Genomic DNA, 20,048 nt, shown 5'->3' on the forward strand with positions numbered 1-20,048 from the left:
CTTCCACTGGGACAGTGGGCACCAGAATTCCAGGCTTTCCAACAAGGTTTTCCTCCTCTTCTGATACCTCTCCACAACACCCCATGGAGGCAGTCTCTAAAAAGAGGACATGCAAGAGGAAACACCTGGACTCCACTGAAAAATCCATCACTGAGGACACAGACTTTGATGTGGGCAAAGGATCCCCAATGTTACCTCTTGATGATGTCTCCTTTGGAGACATCTTAGAGATCCTGAAACAGAAAGGTGGCTGGAAGTACAGAAATCCTTTGTTTGAGGAGTCTGTGTACCTGGTGGCATTTGGTGCCTGTCCATCTACCTACTGGGTGACTCCACCCACTGATGAGTTCAATGAGTTGATCTCTCTGCAGGCATGGAATGCTCCAGATACCATTGAACGTATTCCTCGGAGACCAGATAAAATTATTACAACCTCAGAGGACAAATAATTCTGGACTAAGGTTGCACCTGTAGGTGCCATGGTTGTGGCGGCAGCCACCAAGAAAGAACTAGCCGAGGAAAGTTCTTGTATCCATCCTCCTAACAAGGAGTCCAGGAAGATGGCTAGATTTGGGAAGCATTTTTCAGTGACCTTCGCTCTAAGGTCCCTGAATTATCCTTCACATATTACGAGAGTACAAAGGGATTTGATAAATGAGCTTTCAAATACACTTTCAAGAGCCATGCCTGAAGAAGTACAAGCCACAGTTGCTTCTCAGCTGGCCACCCTACAATCTATATCTAAATCTTCCATGAGGCTCATATCTTATATAGTCGAAGGAATGGGAAGAGCAGCGGTTCAGGCATATCTATAAGGAGATATGGCTTGATGCGCTTATGTGACATCATGGAGCCTTTCAAGTTTTTGTTCACCAATGCTCCCTTTGATGGCACTTCCTTGTTTGGCCCAAAAGTAAAAGATACGTTGTCCAGGTGTGAAAAAGATGGAAAGACCCTATCTACCATGGGCGTATGTTTTTCCACTTCTCAGAGGCCAGGAATCAGAGAAATAGTGGAAAGATGTTGTTCAAGAAATCACAGAGATCTTTTCAGAACACATATGGAGGTAGTCCCCTAGATACAGAGGGGGAACTCAAATGGAAGACACTGCCCTCATGGCAGAGGAGGAATGCAAAATCAAGGGTCTAGAGATATTTCCTTTGGCAGATCTTCCAGCTCTCCTGAAAGAAGGCCTGACTGCCCTTCTCTGGAGACAACTGGTGGTCAATTTTCCCTGCACCAGACAGCCTGACTAGAAATAACATCTGATACATGGGTGCAGAGGATCATTTCCAGAGGACACGTTATACCCTTTTCCATTCCTCCTCCACAAAACAAAAAAATCCCTGATGTTCCACCCAGTCAGAGGAATCAGCAGCCATTCAAGTTCAAAGGCTGCTAGAAAAAAGAGTCATCCAAGTGCCCCCCCCCAGAGCAGAGTGAATCTGGAACTTATCCAAGGTTCTTTTTGGTACCAAAAAGATAGGGGACTGGAGACTGATTTTGAATCTCAGCAAATTAAACAAATCAGTTCGATGCAGCAAGTTCCAGATGGTCATCGTTCAGTCCATTCTTCTGTTCCTGAAAAAGGATGACTGGTTGTGTTCTGTAGACCTTCAAGACGTGTATTACCACATAAAGATGGACAGATGATCCAGAAGGCACCTACTCTTCCAGCTGTGATTCAGTCATTATCAATTCAGGGTTCTGCCCTTTGGTCTCACAACAGCCCCACCAAGCGTATGGCAGTAGTAGCAGCACACTTGAGACTGCAAGGATTTCGGGTATTTCCACAACTGGGCCACTGGCTCATATCCATCCCAACCAAGTATCTACTACTAAAAGCAAGAGATACTGTTATCCAAACATGTTCCAATCTGGAAATAACTATAAATTATGAGAAATCATTTCTAGAACCCACTCACTGTTTAGAATTCACAGGGGCAAATCTAAACACAAGCAAAACAATAGCTTCTCTTCCACCTACAACAGTAGAAACTATCAGATTGCAAGTCAGAAAGATTATCAGCAATACAAAGGTCTCTGCATGTCTGGTTCTTCAGGCTCTAGGGTCTCTGGCAGCAGCAATAACACTTGTTCTGCTGTCGAGGGTTTCACATGAGCATTTTGCAGTGGGTTCCTGCAGCACAATGGTCCATTTTACACCAACCAGTGCCAGCCCAGATAAGAATCACCAACATTTGCAAGACAGACCTATCATAATGAATTCAATCCAATCAGATTCAACAAGGCTGTCCATTTACCCCCATAGCCAATGGCCACAGTGACCACAGACACTTCCCAGCTAGGGTGGGGGAGACATTTTCTGGGGAATACAGTCCAAGGCACTTGGTCTCCCAAAGTGGCCAACTTGCAAATCAATGTCCTAGAGATGGAAACAGTGCTACTAACATTGCAGGCCTTCTGGGATGCTCTCCCCTTGGGGACAGTTGCAGTTCAAACAGACAACATGTCTGTAATCTGGTACATCAACAAACAAAGAGGAACCAAATCTTATCCCTTGTGTCAAGAAGCACTCACAGTGTGGCAATGGGTAATCTCATCCAACCATTTTATCTTTGCAATGCACATTCCAGGGAAGTCCAATGTGATAGTAGACAAATTGAGCAGATGCATCCTTATGCCTCACAAGTGGTCCCTCAATCAGATAGTAGCGGAAAGGATATTCCACAAATGGGGCCAGCCTTGCTACGATTTTTTTTTCATCTACCCTAAACAACAAGTGCAGCAGCTATTTTGCTTTGATCCCCCCATGAGGGGAATCCCAGAGGGATACTCTTCTTCACAACTGCCCCCCCCCAGTCTCCTTTATGCCTTTGCTCTGACACCGTTAATCCCCAAATTTCTACAGAAAGCATGCAGGTTGAACAGCAAAGTAAACCTCATTGTACCGTACTGGCCTCATCAGATTTGGTTTCTCTTTCTTTGGTCTCATTTACTGACACAACCGTGGATTCTGGATTCAACTCTGGACCTCCTGTCTCAACCAACATGCATGATTCACCCAGACATTCAAAACCTCAAGCCAACTGCTTGGCTTCTTCAATTCCCTTAATAGCCAGATAACCTATGGTTTCTTCTTCAGTCCATCACATACTCTTGTCTTCTCATAAGCCATCTACATGTAAACTATACTCCAGTAAATGGAAGAAATTTGTTTACTGGCACAGCAAAATGACCTGGTCCCATTCTTAGCTCAGATTTATAGGATCCTTGAATTCTTAGCCCAATTGTTTAATGAAGGACCAGCTTCTTCTACAGTAAGGACTTGCTGCAATTCCCAATTTTCACATTGGATATCAAGGGTCTTCAACTGCTTCACACAAACTCTGTAAAGCTTTTCTAAAGGGAACTCTTTTACTTAAACCCCCTTATGAAGGCCCTATTCCTCCTTGGGACCCGAATTTGGTGCTGCAACAAATGATACAATCCCCTTTTAAACCAGCCATAACATCTGTAAGAAGAATTTAATAAATTCAAGCCTTATCACCTCAACCATCATGTTTGACATCAACCATCATATTTGATCTTTCATAAAGACAGGGTTTCATTACATACTAACCCATACTTTCTACCTAAAATAATGTCAGATAACAATATCAATCAGTCTTATTAGATGTTTACAGGCAATTACATTTTTATCTTCAGAGAACAAAAAATATAAATGAATCTGACCAACTATGTGTCTTCTTTTCAGAAGTAAGACTGGGAAATCCAGTGATCTAAGTAACATTAGCTAGATGGATCACATATTGTACTTCTTACATTTACAAGAAACAAGGTCTTGAATTATCTAAACATTTGTGAGTCCATTCAACCAGAGCAATGGTGACTTTGTCAGTATTCCAGTTTTGAGCTTCCATGGATGATATATCTGCAGCTGCACCTTGGGTTATGGCTCATACCTTTATTACTCATTGCAAACTGGATTTTGTCTCGAGGGTAAGAGCTTCATTTGGTTCAATGGTGCTGAGGAACATCCTTCCATGAGTCCACCCAGGGTAGTTGGGGACTCTGTCTCACAGGTCTGAGGACAGAATGAAAACTGACATCAGACAAAAAAGTTATGTCCTCACCATAACATTCCATCTGGGTTGCCCATTTTCATTGTTCCTCAAACAACTCCCACATCCACCAACCTTGGTACTCCTGAAGGAGCGAGTAGACCTAAATTGTTATTTCCTGTGCTGAGCTACAGAATAAGTCTCACCATTCTATTGGTATATATATATATATATATATATATATATATATATATATATATATATATATATATATGTGTGTGTGTGTGTGTGCGTGTGTGTGTATGTGTGTGCGTGTGTGTGGTGTGTGTGTGTGTGTGTGTGTGTGTGTGTGTGTGTGTGTCTGTGTGCGTATATAGTTATTTATTTATTTATCGTTTGTTGACCGGGAAAGTCCGACTAGGTTCCACAGAGCCTGTTTTCAGCGGAGGCCCGGGGAGAAATGCTAATGGGGAGAAATATATATATATATATATATATATATATATATATATATATATTTACACACACACACACACACACACACACACACACACACACACACACACACACATGCACACACACATATATATAAACAAGATCTGAAGTAACTTGGAAGTGTGCTTTATGGGTATGGGAAGAGCTGGAGTACTTTATGGTTGCCACAAGCTATTGCAATGGTAAAGTCAGATCTGAAGATCAGATCTGAACCCACAGGTTTGAGGAAGAATGCAAATGGGCAACTCAGATGAAACATTATGGTGAGTACTTTTTTGTGACTTTTGCAGAAAGATACAAAGACCAAGGTTTGGAAAGTATCCAGTTTGTGGATGTAAAGGTTGCAGAAGGCTGAGGTTCAGAAAGTATGCAGTTTGTGGATGTAAAGGTTACAGCTCTAGCTGGACTGTAGACATACTGCTTTGGCTATAACTAGTGCTGTTGTCCTGTTTCCTTCAAATGACTGCAGTCTCCATAATTCATTGCAGCAGTCACTGCTCTATGTAAAATAAATGCAATATCATTTGGAAATCAACACTTCCATTTCAAATGTCAAGGAATCACTTAGAAATCAGTACACTGTTCCGTTGTGCAAGTTACAGGAAACAGCTGCTCCAGGTGGGGTAGTTTAAGTATCTTTGGATCTAGTGAAAAAGCAAAAGTAAAGGGTAAGAGTGACACTGACCAGTGGACTGGTGTGGTAGTGGCAGTACTGTATGCATCATATCACAGTGTGGCGGTGAGGTGAGAAATAAGACAGAAAAAGAAGTTATGTACCTACCATAACGTTTCATGTTAGTTGCCTTCATCTCGCCTTCTTTCTTGCTGGTTGAGTCCGGAGCTGATTCTCGGCTCCGACATGGCCATCTTCAAAAGCTCGAGAGCTGCTTACTGGCTCGAGGCCACCCCCTATCCCATGATGCCTGGCGCTAGATACCCAGATCTCATTTGGTAAGTCTAACTGCCAACATAAGAAGGAAGGAATCCTATCCTATAATATATAAAGCCTACCAGTGAGGCTACTAGGCAGAGAGGAACAGCCAGAGAAGACTCAGCCAGTGAAAAACCATAAGGAACTCTTCTCGGTCTACTAGGACAGGGGGATTGAGGGTGGGATGCAAGAAAGAAGGCGAGACAACTAACATGGAACGTTATGGTAGGTACATAACTTCTTTATGTTAAGTTGTCTACCTCGCCTTCTTTCTTGCTGGTTGGGACAGCGTCCCTAGCACCTAAAATCCTGGGTGGCTCATCGGAACAAACTCTTCAGAACCATGGAACTAAAATCAGCTCTGCTCCTGGAGACCACATCCACTTTATAATGTGAAATGAAAGTATGTGGGTTGGCCCACGTAGCAGCTGCACAAATAGATTCCATGGGCAACCTAGCCTGAAAAGCCACAGAAGTGGCTAAAGCTCTGGTGGAATGACCTTTTGGTTTGACAGGCAACTCTTTATTCCTCAGTTGATAGATAAATGTGATAATCGGAGTCAACCACCTAGATAAGGTTACTTTTGAGACTGGAAGGCCTTGCTTACCCTCAGCATAAGAGAGAAACAGTTGATCCAACTTCCTGATGTCTTTAGTTCTGTGCAAATAAAAGCATAGTTGCCTATGAACATCTAATTGATGCAATTTATATTCTGCCCTGTTGGAATGGTTGGGAAAAAACACAGGAAGGTCTATGGACTGATTCAAGTTATTTTCTGAAGAAACCTTAGGAAGAAAGGATGGGTTAGTCCTGAGAGTATCCCTGTCATTGTGGAACACTAGGTACGGAGGACGGGTACAAAGAGCCTGAAGTTCCGAAACTCTTCTGGCTGAAGTAATAGCTACCAGAAAGAGGGTTTTCCAAGATAAAAACTTCAAGGAACAGGATGCTGCAGGTTCAAAGGGGGGCAAAATTAGAGAAGCTAAAATCAAATTTAGATCCCACGGAGGATGAGGATCTCTCACTGGGGGCCTGAGCAGAGTAGTCCCTTTGAGAAAGGCTTTACATAGCTTATGGGACATGATATTATTTTCTGACAGGCCAATGTGAAAATTTGAAATTGCAGCTAACTGAACAATAATTGTAGCGGAGGTGGAGCCAGCATGAAAGAGTTCCGCAAGAAATTCCAAAATATGGTGTACAGGGGCTGAAAAAGGGTCTATACTCTTGGCCTCTGCTCAGGAAGAAAAATGTTTCCACTTACTAGTGTAAGTTTTTCTAGTCGTAGACTTGTGCGACGATAAGATAATTTCGCGCACAGAGGGGGAGATCTCAGGAAGCCTGGCTAATGTCAGAAGTGGAGCAACCAAGCAGTGAGCTGGAGAGATTGCAGGGATTGATGCAGCTCACCTGATTGATGGATCAGGAGGTTTGGAACTAGGTCCAGAGTCCAAGGCTGCTCGAGCAGATGATGATGCAGGAGCAGGAACCATATCTGTCAAGGCCAGTAAGGAGCAATGAGGATCATTCTGCAACCCAATGCGGTAGCTTTCTGTATTAGCTTGGAAATTAGGAGAAATGGAGGGAATGCATAAAGACGTCCCTGAGGCCAATCATGGACTAGAGCATCTCTGGGGGAATGTCCGGGAATTGGAAGGGGAGAGAAGAAATTGCTGCACTTGCTGTTGAAGGGAGTGGCAAAAAGGTCGCAGCAAGGTTGACCCCATTTGCGGAAGATTTGGTCCGTGATTACCTGATTCAGAGACCACTCATGAGGCATGAGAATTGCTCTGCTGAGCCTGTCTGCTATGACAATGGACCTCCCAGGGATGTGCGTTGTGATCAGAAACCGTTAGGAAGAGATCACCCATTGCCAGAGCCTGAGTGCCTCTCGACATAGGGGGTAGGACCTGGTTCCGCCCTGCTTGTTGATGTACCATACTACCGACATATTGTCCATCTGAATTGCAATGGTCCCTGTAGGAAGAGAATCCTGAAGATCTTGCAGCGCTAGAAGCATGGCCCTCATCTCCAAGACGTTTATATGCAGATGGTACTCGTGAGGTTGCCAGATGCCTTGGACTGTCCTGCCCTGATAATAACCCCCCCCACCCGATCAGGGAGGCATCCGTGGTTACCGTAGCAACTGGAGGTGGTGGGACTAAAGGTCTGCCTTGAGGCACTGATGTGGAGACCATCCACCATGCAAGGTGCTTTTTGCATGCTTCTGTGATCATAATCATGTGAGACATAGGAAGTTGCTGGAAGGACCACTGGGTGAAAAGAAGCCACTGGAGAATTCTCATGTGAAAACGAGCTAGAGGAATAAGTACGATTGCTGCTGCCATGAGACCTAGAGATTGGAGGACGAACCTGGCTTGAATTCTTCTGCATGCTAATAAGACCTGCACATGTTGGCAAATCACTTGTATTCTGTCTGCTGGAAGGCTCGCCAACATGTCTTTTGTATTTAAATTTGCACCTATAAAGGTGATAGACTGACAGGGCGACAATGCAGATTTTTTGAAATTTATTGTGATACCTAGCCTGGAGCAAGTCTGGATAATGTGGTCTCTGGCTAGCAGAAGTTGATGCATGGTGGAAGCAGTGAGGAGCCAGTCGTCTAGATATGGAAACACCTGGAATCCTAACCATCTGAGATGAGCGGTAACTACTGCCATACATTTGGTGAACACCCTGGGGGCTGTGGTGAGACCAAAGGGCAGAGCTCTGAACTGATAATGACTGTCTCCCAGCCGGAAGCGGAGGAATCTTCTGGAGCGCTTGTCCATTTTGATATGGTAATACGCATCCTGAAGATCTATAGAGCACATCCAATTGTCCTGACCCAGAAAGGGTAGAATGGACTGTAGCATGACCATGCGAAACTTGGTTCTTCGAACAGACTTGTTTAGTCTGCTGAGATCCAGAATGGGTCTCCAGTCCCCTGTCTTTTTTGGTACCAAAAAGAACCTTGAGTAAGTTCTGGATCCTAGCTGGTCTGCTGGGACTTCCTGGATGACTCTCTTTCTTAGCAGTTTTGAAATCTCTTGGACTGCTTGATCCCTTAGACTGGGTGGAACATCTGGAAGGGACTTGTTTGATAGTAAGGGAGGGTGCAGGAAAGGAATTTTGTAGCCTCCAGATATAAGGGACTGTACCCACTTGTCTCGAGTTATATCTTGCCAGGCTTTTGGGTACAGTGATAAACTTCCCCCGACTGCCTCCAGAGGTGGGCAGTCGGGCAACCCTTCAGGGATGCTGAAAGGGCTTGTCAGAGAAGGATTCTCTGCTGCCCTGATTTTGCTGACCCCCTCTGCCACGGGGGCGGCATCTGTTATTGTTCCCTCCTCTGCCCCCGGATGGGAACTCACCACATGTGTCTGGCAAGGCTCCCTGAGATTTCCGGAACCACATCTTTCCACTCTTCTGACCCTTTGGATAGGGTCTAGAAGGAGTGGAAAAACAGACTCCCATGGCAGAGACAGTCTTGCCTTCCTGCTCACACCTGGTAAGGGTATCCTTCACCTGTGATCCAAAAAGAGCGGATCCATCAAAGGGGGTATTGGAGAAAGATGCCCTGAAAGGTTCCGCAAAATTACATAGCTGCATCCAAGCATGCCTCCTCAGGCAACACCTGTGCCTGCGGCTCTACTTGCATCATCAGCCGCATAAGATATGAGCCTCATGGAGGAGTTCACCACTGAATTTAGAGTCACCCGCTGGGAAGCTATCTTAGCCTGAGTCCCCTCAGCTGATGGATCTTGGAGGGTATCTCCAAGCTCTTTAAGGAGATCCCTCTGAAGATGGGTGAAGTGGCACAAATAATTCAGGGTCCTCATGGAGAAGGTCGCTGAAGCGAACATCCACTTCCCGTATCTGTCCATCGTCCTAGACTCCTTATTAGGAGGATGAACGGATGAAGAAGTTTCAGCCAACTCCTTTTTCGTGGCCGCCGCTACTACCATGGCATCAACGGGGATGCCCTTCATCAAAAATTGTTTGTCCTCTGGAGCTGTTATGATTTTAGCAGGTCTCCTAGGGGTTGGTTCCACGGAATCTGGAGCCGACCATGCCCTTCGAGCCATGACAGACATCAGTGGGTCGAAGGGTGGAGACACCCAGGAGGTGGAAGTTCGGGAGCCAAACACATCCAGAAATACCGAATCATCCTCAGTAGGGGCTAGGGTATTCTAGTTCCCCCTCTGCCTAAGCATCTCAAGGATGTCTCGAAAGGAGACATCTTCAGAGGGGGATCTAGGGGACCCTTCCGAATCCTCTAAGTCGGTATCTGAGGTGACAGACTCAGGGGAGTCAATATGCTTCCTCTTGCATTTCCTCTTGCAAGGTGGCTCCTCTGTATGATCACGGGAGGCCTCGGAAGAGGAAGATACACCCAAAAGGGTGTCCTGGAGAGCTGGATCCCCACGCTTGGGGTCTGGAAGAGGGGCAGAGGCTGACGCAGGCACCATAGGGGAGGAGCTGATAGGGTCGATTGTGGGGCTGACTCCGGGGCCAGCACACTCCTCATCACCTCAAAGGCGTCCCTGTCCGGATGCAGAGAGAGCTCTGGTTCTGAAGAAATCGGAATTCCTCCCCGCACCGAGAGGGACGGCTCCGAGGCTGATGTGGGAGCTGAGCTCACCTGAGCCGAAGCCCCGAGGGGGAGAATGGGGTCGGACAAGGGTCCGATGCCACTCACCCCCTCGGATCCGACAAGGGAGCCCGGCGCCCAGATCCTTCCAGGGACGGTACCATGGAAGGGATTGGAGCCTACGACGGAACCGAAGGACAAAGTTTCAAGACTCGAACCCCAACGAACTCCGGCTCCGAGGTCAAAGGAGTCGGAGGAGGAATATCTGTAGATGTGGGCAGAGCTGATCCCTGATGAGGGGGGGGCTGGACAACATTTTTGCTAGGGCCTGCGATTTTAACAGTCTACTGACCACTCTTTCCACATCATGGTCTGAAAGTCTCGAGGGCCAAGAAGAGTGGGATGAGTGGTGACTACGCTCCGATTGGAGCAAAGGTGATCTCGGAGCCGAACGTATCGACTCCAGAGAAGGAGAACTAGATCTTTTTCGACTCCCAGATGGTTCAGAGGAACGTGTCGGAGCCGACTGGGAGGGAGAAACCTCTGTTCCAAACGGAACCGAGATAGATGGTACAGTTTCACCCAATGACGACTCCGAACTGGGAGCCGAAGGTTTAGGTGTCCTAGAAGATTTCACTGTCTGAGCCTTAGCCGGTGAATCTTGGGGCTTAAGTAAACCCCTCAGGATCAACTTATTTTTGTGCTCCTGCAGGACTCTTGGACTAAATGTGTGGCAAATTGAGCAAGAGTCCTGCAGGTGCACGGCGCACAGACAATAAACACAAGAAGTGTGCCCATCTGTCAGAGACATCTTCTGACAGCATGAGTCACACTTCTTGAATCCGGACGGCTTGGGATCCTTGAACATCCTGAAAGGAAACCAAGAAAAAACACAGACACACAGAAAGTTAAAGCTATCAGACTATAGCTAAGTATAACTAAACTAGCTAACAGATACTATAAACAATATCTATTTTTTTATTTATTTATTTATTTTTTTTTTTAAAGAGAAAGACAGAAAAGGTTGTCCTCTAACTTAAACGGAAACCTTTTGAGGTAAGGAAAGGGCTAGAAAAAAAAGGGGGGAGGGGAAACTCTCTAATTAAAACTAGTTTCTGAGATAGAAAAGGGAATTCATATAAGAAAAACACTAAAATACAATAGTTCTATCTAAAAAAGGAATTCTACACTAAACTAACAGTTTTTATGACAGTAAAAAACTAGTAATAATACGTTTTATACGACCTGAGCCAGCAGAACAACCATGCAGCAGAAGCGGCAAATGAGATCTGGGTATTTAGTGCCAGGCATCATGGGATAGGGGGTGGCCTCAAGCCAGTAAGCAGCTCTCGAGCTTTTGAAGATGGCCGAGTCGGAGCCGAGGATCAGCTCCGGACCCAACCAGCAAGAATGAAGCCGAGATAGACAACTTAACATCAAAGCTTTCAGTGTACAAGTCAGTCAATGTCTCAACTTTCACTTATGGTTCCAAACTTTGGTTAGTGACCAAAAGAATGAGGTTTTTCTGCTCTTAGTGAAGTGCCCAACATTCTGCTACAGTTGTATAACCAAATATGTTACAGTCCAGCAACCAATTACTGACACTGACCTCAAAAAGCTCTAAAATTCTCTTAATCCAGACACGTCTGAGAAGCACAGACTACAAAAGTGTTCTTCAAATTGCAACTTGGTATTTTAAAATATGGTTTGACAAACAAGCTATGCAAGTTGCTATACTTAGGTGCATAGATTATTACTAGGCTAACTGCCCTTGTGAGCCATTTTAAGCCTAGCCAATTACCCCCTGTGAGAATCAAACCCTGTACCATGTGTCTGTAAGGCAGAAACCTAAACCATTATGCTACCCTCCCACCCTTTGTTAGAAAAAGTTTTGTTAAAGCTCAGTGAGTGTACCCATAAAAGAGTTACCAATTAAACTGGTAATCTACTTCGAAAAGATTATGAATTTGAACCACTAAAAAGATTATGCAAATAAGTGTGTGTGTGTGTGTGTGTGTGTGTGTGTGTGTGTGTGTGTGCGTGCGTGTGTGTGCGTGTGTGTGTGTGTGTGTGTGTGTGTGTGTGTGTGTGTGTGTCTGTGTGTGTGTGTGCGCGTGTGTGCGTGCGTGCATGTGTGTATATGTCTTCTTTTTGTGTTTTATTACCTTAAGAATTTCTAGGTAAAAACAGCATGTGATGGCAGAAGAATTTGTGAATAACAAGATAGGTCTTACAGATTCTCTAACTCACTGAGGGGACTCACCTGTATTATCTACTCTAGGTTGCAGAAAGATATCAATGGAAGTAGAAAACAAACAATAAAATAATATGAAGTTATTGAGAAATATCACCTACATTTTGTACTTCTGCATTCTGTGGAAGTCGGAGTATGAAGCCGGCAGTAGATATGACCAGACACCATGTTCCAAACAATGATTTCCCCGTCATAACTGGAAGTGGCAAGGAGGGTTGGCGGGCACTGGGAAATGCACAAAATATCTTCCTTGTGTCCACGTTTCTAGTGCAAAAACGAATAATGCAGATAACTTGGTATCAGCCAGACAAACAATTGATAAGCACTTTATGAATGAAGCCTGGATCTATGTGATTAAGTTTCTACATTTTAAGCATATGATTCTGCTAACACAAATATATGCTGCTCCCTCACAGCAGGATTAAACGGCATGATGAGCTTTCTTGATATACAGCTTGTCCAGCAGTAAAAGTCAAGATACATGCATTGCAGCTCTTTTGAGTGTGTATTTTTTAACTCCCTGCGGGTGTGGCTTAAGCCTTTAAAAAATGAAGTTATCACCTTACAGTTCAAACAAATATTCATATCTCTGGAACCATAAGTGTTACTAGAAAACTGTAAATGGCCAACTATTCAGGATAAAATAATCTTTACAATAGTGACAATAATTCAATTACTGTATATGTTTTAAACAGGATAAGCAAAAACAGAGGCAGTGAATATTAATTTTGTGATGTTGTATGAACAACTTATGATATCTCAGAAACCATTCAAACAACTCACACATACTGCCAGCAGGATTTTCTTCATACAGCTGTACGCTTTCATATGAGGCTATGCAGTTCTGTCTGTTACCTGAATGGTGAGATATTTAGAGAAATATGAAAATTATTACAATACAAATAAACAGTATATAAATAATAGTCAATATCTATTTAGCTGCATTAGACAAGAGGATAAATATCAGTACAGCTGTTTTTGCCATCATGTATGCTTTAAGATGAAATCTGATACTTTGTATATAGCATGGTTTTGGAATTATTAATGCAAATGTGAACAAGCAATATTAGATGCCTAGAAGCTTCAGTAGGACATAACTGCAGAAACGCCTGGGGGCACACACGCTGTAATGAGTTTAAAAAAACACAAAAACAGAAAAAAGTGTTAACAGATTTACTGGTATGTATATTATTGCTGTGGGGTGGTAGCTTTGTGCTATAAACTGAGCCAGTACTCTGTTACATTTAGTCAATTTTTGAACAATAATGCATCAGCTGAAATAAATCAGCATTTGAGTGAAAATCTGGCCCCTTATGCCATTTTGAAGTATTTACATTCCAGTTTTATTTACATAACTGGATATGTGGACTAAGCAATGGATGCTTTTCAGTCAAATTAAAAATACATCTATGCAAGCAAATAACAAATGGCACATCAATACAGAAATCAACATAAAAAATCAATGTCTGTCCCATTGTCACATAAATTAACCTCAGAAAAATTGACATCTGGTACAAAAAAGATGTAGAGGGATGAAGGACAGGTAAGGACCAAGGGACCGAAAAAAAAAAGGTCCTTTCACGCTAAGTGAAGACCAAAATAAAAGGTCTTTCATGCGGAACAGCAGGCAGTTCCACATTAAACAGAAGTAGCTGTACTTTGCAATTTTTGATTGTCTCGTATGATGGTATATAAGCCAATCAAAAATCGCACAGCGGAGCCTCCTCTGTTCAATGCGGAACAGCCTGCTGTGATTTATGATTGACCTATATGCCGGTATTTGAGCAAATCAAAAATCACAAAGCAGAGGCTGTTTCGTCAGGATTTTAACAGGCAGTGCAGGATTCGGGATTGGGCTGCTGATCTTGGGACAGTCCCGCTCAAATAGGGACATCTGGCAACCCTAGGATAAGATCAGACTCTCGAGGATACAATACTGTTCTGTGAAACAACAGTAATGCTACAAAATGGCAGAACCCCTTCCTCTTGTAAATGATTTAAAATCTCAGCATGACAACCTTGTGCTGCATACAACCATGACAGACTTTGACAGAAAGATTCTAATATAACAACACGTTAGCCCTGAAGCAGCAGCTGCAGTAACAGCCAGAGAGATCATCTTTCACTTGGAACCAAGAAGCATTCAGTTGGTAAGCATGTTGGAACTAATACTGAAATAAATGAATATATACTGGGCCAGACTGGTGGAGATCAAGGTCTAAATGAAATGCCCCAAGACACTTGAACATTACTTATAATTAGCAGAAGACAATACTGCCAAAGGTGGGGGAAAACCAGAACTCGTTAGAGCTGTCTGGACATACAAGTGAGCTAAGAGGAATCTGTAGGATTGCCAGATAAATACCAGTTATTAGCCTTCCTGTGGTCCCTCTGACACCATGGTGAGTGGAAATCAACAAAAATTCCATTTAGCAAAGTGGTCACTTTTCCTCTCCTATAGTTATTGTACCTGTTATAAATGTACAAATAATTAAGTAGTTTAGCGAAGGTTGTTACTTGCTCTTAGCCTTAACATTAAACTGGTAAAACTTGCTACTCACATCACAGAATGATGTTTTTAAAACAAACATGACAGAATAGTGGTTAGTGTTTCTGTATCACAGTTCCAGGGTATGGAGTTCAAACTTAACTTCTGCTTATTGTCCCTATAGCTGCAATGGTCTTTGATACATTCTTTCTTAAAATGTTTTGGTTGACTGGCAGCTGTAACCTGTTCTTGAATATTGCATTTAACAATATGTTCTTAAATACTGAACCTGTATTTTCCTTGTGCTAGACTGTGGATGTAAAAGGGTGTGCAGAGCACCAATTTGCTTACCCTGTAAGTAATCAATAAGTCAATCAATCAGTCAATAAATATGCAAATAAGTAAATAAAATATATACCCCCAATTAATCTTCTAAGTCAACTCATGTCTGGCAATAATGTATCATAATAAAAAGAAAATACGTTGTTTTTGACCATGTTCTTTCAGGCCCTGGTGAAGCAGCTGTAATGCTTTTAAGATATAAAATATGCACGAACCTTGGCTAGCAGTTCTTTCATCCTCAGCACTTACGGTTTGCTGAGTATTTGCCATAATATGCTGACAGAAGGAATACCCCACAAATAATTATACATCCACTGGTCTGTCTGGAAGTTACTTTCCTCTGTTTATGATACAAGTAATAAGTCTACTAGTTTATAGTTAAGGCAATGAGCTGGTAACAATCTTTATCCTTTAGTCTTGGGTTTGATTTGCTCATCTCCATACAAACTGTATGACTAAGCAGATCTTTTAAGCAGACAGGGGTTCTCAAGCACTCATGAACTCTTATAGAGTTAAACCTTTTGTGGTCTGCATACTTTATTTAGTGATACTTTGAGATTTTAAAGAAAAAATATGGAGCGCCAACACTTATTAAACATATGGCAAACATGGAAGTATTTCCAAAAATATACCAGCTACAATGAAAAATATAAGTGGCAAGTTTGTTCAGCATAAAATGATTATTACTGTATCAGTCTATAATGTTTCTGCATTACTTTAAGGAGGTAAGAATATATTATATGGCACAAGGAGCTAAATATAAAATACATTTGTGTTAAAAAAATCTTCAAAAGTATATTTTACAGGAAGTAAAAATATGCAATGAAAAAGCATTGGTAAATAACAGAAGGAAAAGCTTTAATAGTAAAAGCTTTAATGATAAAAGACTTAGCGCTTTCGGCCCTTCAGTCTCTTAGGGCATCATCAGAGTAAATTGCAATCCAAACTACCCACAATATATGCACATAATGAATTAAGCAGCAGCCATTCTAACATCAGAATTAAATAACATAGTTAATCAAAGCAACCAATAACCTCACTATAGTCTCACAATCAATATAAATTGTTTATAAAATACATTATATAAATTTATATCTCAAATGTTAAACTATGCCCATCAGCTTAACTTGTAGAAATTAATATCATCTAAGATAAACATAAAAATAAAAATAAAAATAATAATAATAATAATAATAATAAACCATGAATAAACATATAATTCTGTTGAATTAATCAAATTAATATTGCTCGGAGTTTTAAGATACCAAAAAGTGAGCAATGGTCATTGAGCCCTGTTTTTTCCATGGTGTTGAGCCTCAATTGTGAGTTTACTTGGTGCCTAAGGTTTTTTAATAATTTTTTTTCAATGACAAACTGGTACTAGTGACCTTGGTATCTTTGACACTACTAATGGACCAAGTGATGAATTTGTGCTTGAGAGTAAAGATTTTTTAGACTACCTCCCTTTGGGGCATTCAGAGAGGTTAGCTCACTAAAACGAATAGCCCCATGGCTACCAGGGTGGGAGAGGTTTCCCAGGTGACAAAAAAGGAAAGGCAGAGGAAAACAGAGACATCAGAAAAACAAACAGAGAGTGGATTAAATGTATTGGGGATTCCCCGTGTAGTGAACTGCTACTTATAAGAAATGTTTGTATTCACAATTTAAATGATTTCATTTTATTACCTAGTCATTGTTCTTTTCTTAAAAAAGGTTTTGTTTTTGTTCCAACATTTAAGACTGATATTACCAAACCGCTGACTAAAAAAACTTTATACGAGGCAGCTTAATTTAAGAATGTTTTTTGAAGGTAACCTTGTATTAGACAATGATTATTTTCTAACAGGGATATTAAAATTATGAAGCCTGACAAGGAAAGTGGGGTATTTGAAATTTTAAATGATGGTAATACTTATTTAAGGGCTTCCAAGAAGAAGATTAACATAGCTTATATGAAAATGGACTGCTCGTGTTTTGATACTTTTAGTCAAGGGATGATCAACAAAATAGAATTAGTATATCGAATGGTTGAAAAACCATTCATAACATCTATTTTTGGCATCCCAAAAATTCATAAAAATGAATATGACCCTCCTTTGAGATCTATCATTGCTACAAAAGGTTCAAAAACGGAACCACCGTCTACCTATATTGATTATTATTGTAAGCATATTATGAATAGTAGACCTTACATTTTGCGTGATTCTTAGCATTTATTGGATACTTTAAAAAATGAGACATATGAAGGGGACTATATATTTATTACAATTGATATCCTTAATTTATTTTTGGTTATTCCCCATACGATTGGTCTGGAATATTTCCATGAAACCTTGAATGATGATGAAGGTCTGTCAAATACTAAGGTAAACCTTCTAGTTGAACCTATGGATTTAGTGTTAAATAACAAGTTTGTGTTTTTCAATGGAGATTTTTTTTCGACAAGTCTCAGGTGCAGCAATGGGTGTCAAATGTGCACCCATTTATGCTAACTTGGTCTTAACTGAATGGGAGAAATTCTATGAGTTCTCGTCTCTCTTTATAGACCAAGTGATGTCCTATTTTAGATTTTGGAAGATATTTTGATTTTTTTGGAAAGGTGGCCAGCAAGATATCCCAAGATTTATTGATTATTTGAATGATACTACAGCCTTTTTTAAATTTACTTATAAGGAGCAGGCATATATTATTGATTATTTGGATATTTGTTTATACAAGGACCCAGCAATAGGCCTTTTAGCATGTAATATTTTCCGAAAGAAGACTTGCTCCAACTCATTTTTACATTTTGACAGTTCCTATCCCTTTTTCCAGAAAAGGAGTGTAGTAAAGAGGCAAATGGTCCGTTTGTCCTGGTTGGTTAGTGATGATGACAAATTTATGGTTGAAATGATAATTTTGATGGGTATGTTTAAGGAAAGGGGGTACCCAGCAAATTTACTGAATAAAATGAAAAAGGAAGCTTAAAAATAGGTGACAAAATTTGCACCAATCTTGAAGACTGGGTATCATCAAAGGGTATCTAATGATAATAATATGGTTCCAACAGGGCATGGTAGTAAGGATGCTATAACAATTCTTTACAAACATGACACAACAACCATTGTTATAATCTGTAAGACTTATTGGAGTTTACTATTCACCCCAGAAATAAAAAAACATTTGGGTGAAGAGCCACAGATAGTTTATGGTAGGGGAAACAATTTAAAGTATTGGTTGGAGATAAATACGACTTCTAATGATGGTTAATTTAAGTCATAAATGTGGGGCTTGTAAATTTTGTAAATTTAAAAATGATAGACCTTATATCGAAGTCAGCAGCTACAGTCGTTTGATTAGGTGCCCAAGCTGCTGTATCTGTAATGTAAAAATGATTATTTATCTTGCTACGTGCATGACATGCCAAGCTTTTTATGTTGGCAAAACTTTAAGGAGATTAAAAGATCATACTGGTGAACATGTTAGAGACGTGAAGAACAAAAATGTTCGTAATGCTTTATATAGACATTCTAAGGAATGTAACAATTTTAGTAGGTTTCTATTTTTTGTGATCAACAAAACTGAACAGAAAGATAGGGGAGGGGACAATGATAGCTTATTGAAGAGTAGAGAAAAGTTTTGGCAGTTGAGTTCAATGCCATGGAAAAACCAGGGATAAATTACCATTGCTCACTTTTTGGTATCTGAAAACTTCGAGCAAGATTAATTTGATTAATTCAGTAGAATGATATGTATATTTACAGTTTATTATTTTCGTTTTGTTTTTTATATTTGTATGTTTACATTAGATTAGATTAATTTTTACAAGTTAAGCTAATGGGCATATTTTAACATTTTACATATAAATTTATATAATGTATTTTATAAACAATTTATATTGAGTGTGAGATTAGTGTGATATTATTGGTTGCTTTGATTAACTATGTTAATTAATTATGAGTTTAGAGTGGCTGATGCTTAACTGATTTTGTGTATAGATTGTGGGTAGTTTGGACTGCAATTTAATCTGATGATGCCCTAAGAGACTGAAGGGGTGAAAGTGCTAAGTCTTTTATTATTAAAGCTTTTACTGTTACAGCTTTCCCTCGTATTGTTTACCAGTGCTTTTATTTATTTATTTATTTGAAGTTTGTTTATTTATTTGAAGTTTGTTTGCCAGGATGGTCCATTGGGCCACGTGAACCCATTTTCAATGGAGTCCTGAGGAGAAAAGCTCCATAGGTACAATATGAAGTAACAATATATAAAAGTAATACAATAACATAATGTCAGGAAAAGAATAAAATTAAAATAAAATAAAGTAAAAAGAAAATACAATACAATAATGCAATAAAATTAAAGTAAAATACAAAACAATATTGTAATAGTATGTAAGATTGAACAGAATAGTACATATAAGCATGTGAGAATGTTAATACAGCAGGAATGTGAAGCTTAGTGACAATTCATGTCAATTTATATTTTTTTTTTGTTTTAGGAATGTTAAGGGAGGAAATAGAAGTAAATGCAGAAGAATATAGACTTAAGAGATTATTTACAATGTGTGTATTCCCACAGGGATGTGATTATAGACTGGGGAGGTGAGGTAGTAGCTGGGGATGTTATGTAGGATGGTACATGAACATTCCCAGTGAGATGATAAGTATGGGTGATAAGGAAGTAGCTGGGATGTTATGTAGGATGGGAACATGAGCATTCCCAGAGAGATGATAAATGTGTGTGTAGGAGAGTTTTGAAGATGGGAAGGTTGCTGGTGCTGCGGATATGAGGTGGAAGTGATGGGCAAGGGAAAATGAGAGTAAGAGTTTGCCTGCTGGACGGGCAGGTTTGTGGAGTTCAATTAGGTTCTGAGTGTTGGTTCTAAGGGGTCTGTCAGGTTGGTGTATGGTGAAGGTTGAGGTGAGTGAGGGACAGAGTG

The 20,048-nt window shown here is 40.9% G+C and overlaps 1 protein-coding gene across 1 annotated transcript in view; it reads right to left on the reverse strand.

Annotated features, from left to right (window-relative positions):
* LOC122803568 (WD repeat-containing protein 49-like) overlaps positions 1 to 20,048 on the reverse strand; it is a 1,120,011-nt gene that overhangs the window by 316,811 nt on the left and 783,152 nt on the right. Inside the window, exon 22 of the mRNA XM_044073240.1 lies at positions 12,402 to 12,564. Within this exon, the coding sequence (XP_043929175.1) occupies positions 12,402 to 12,564 (163 nt within the window). The remainder of the gene's footprint in view (positions 1 to 12,401; positions 12,565 to 20,048) is intronic.

This window comes from Protopterus annectens, chromosome 5.part1, assembly GCF_019279795.1.
Source record: "Protopterus annectens isolate FY-2018-M chromosome 5.part1, PAN1.0, whole genome shotgun sequence".
NCBI lineage: Eukaryota > Metazoa > Chordata > Ceratodontiformes > Protopteridae > Protopterus > Protopterus annectens.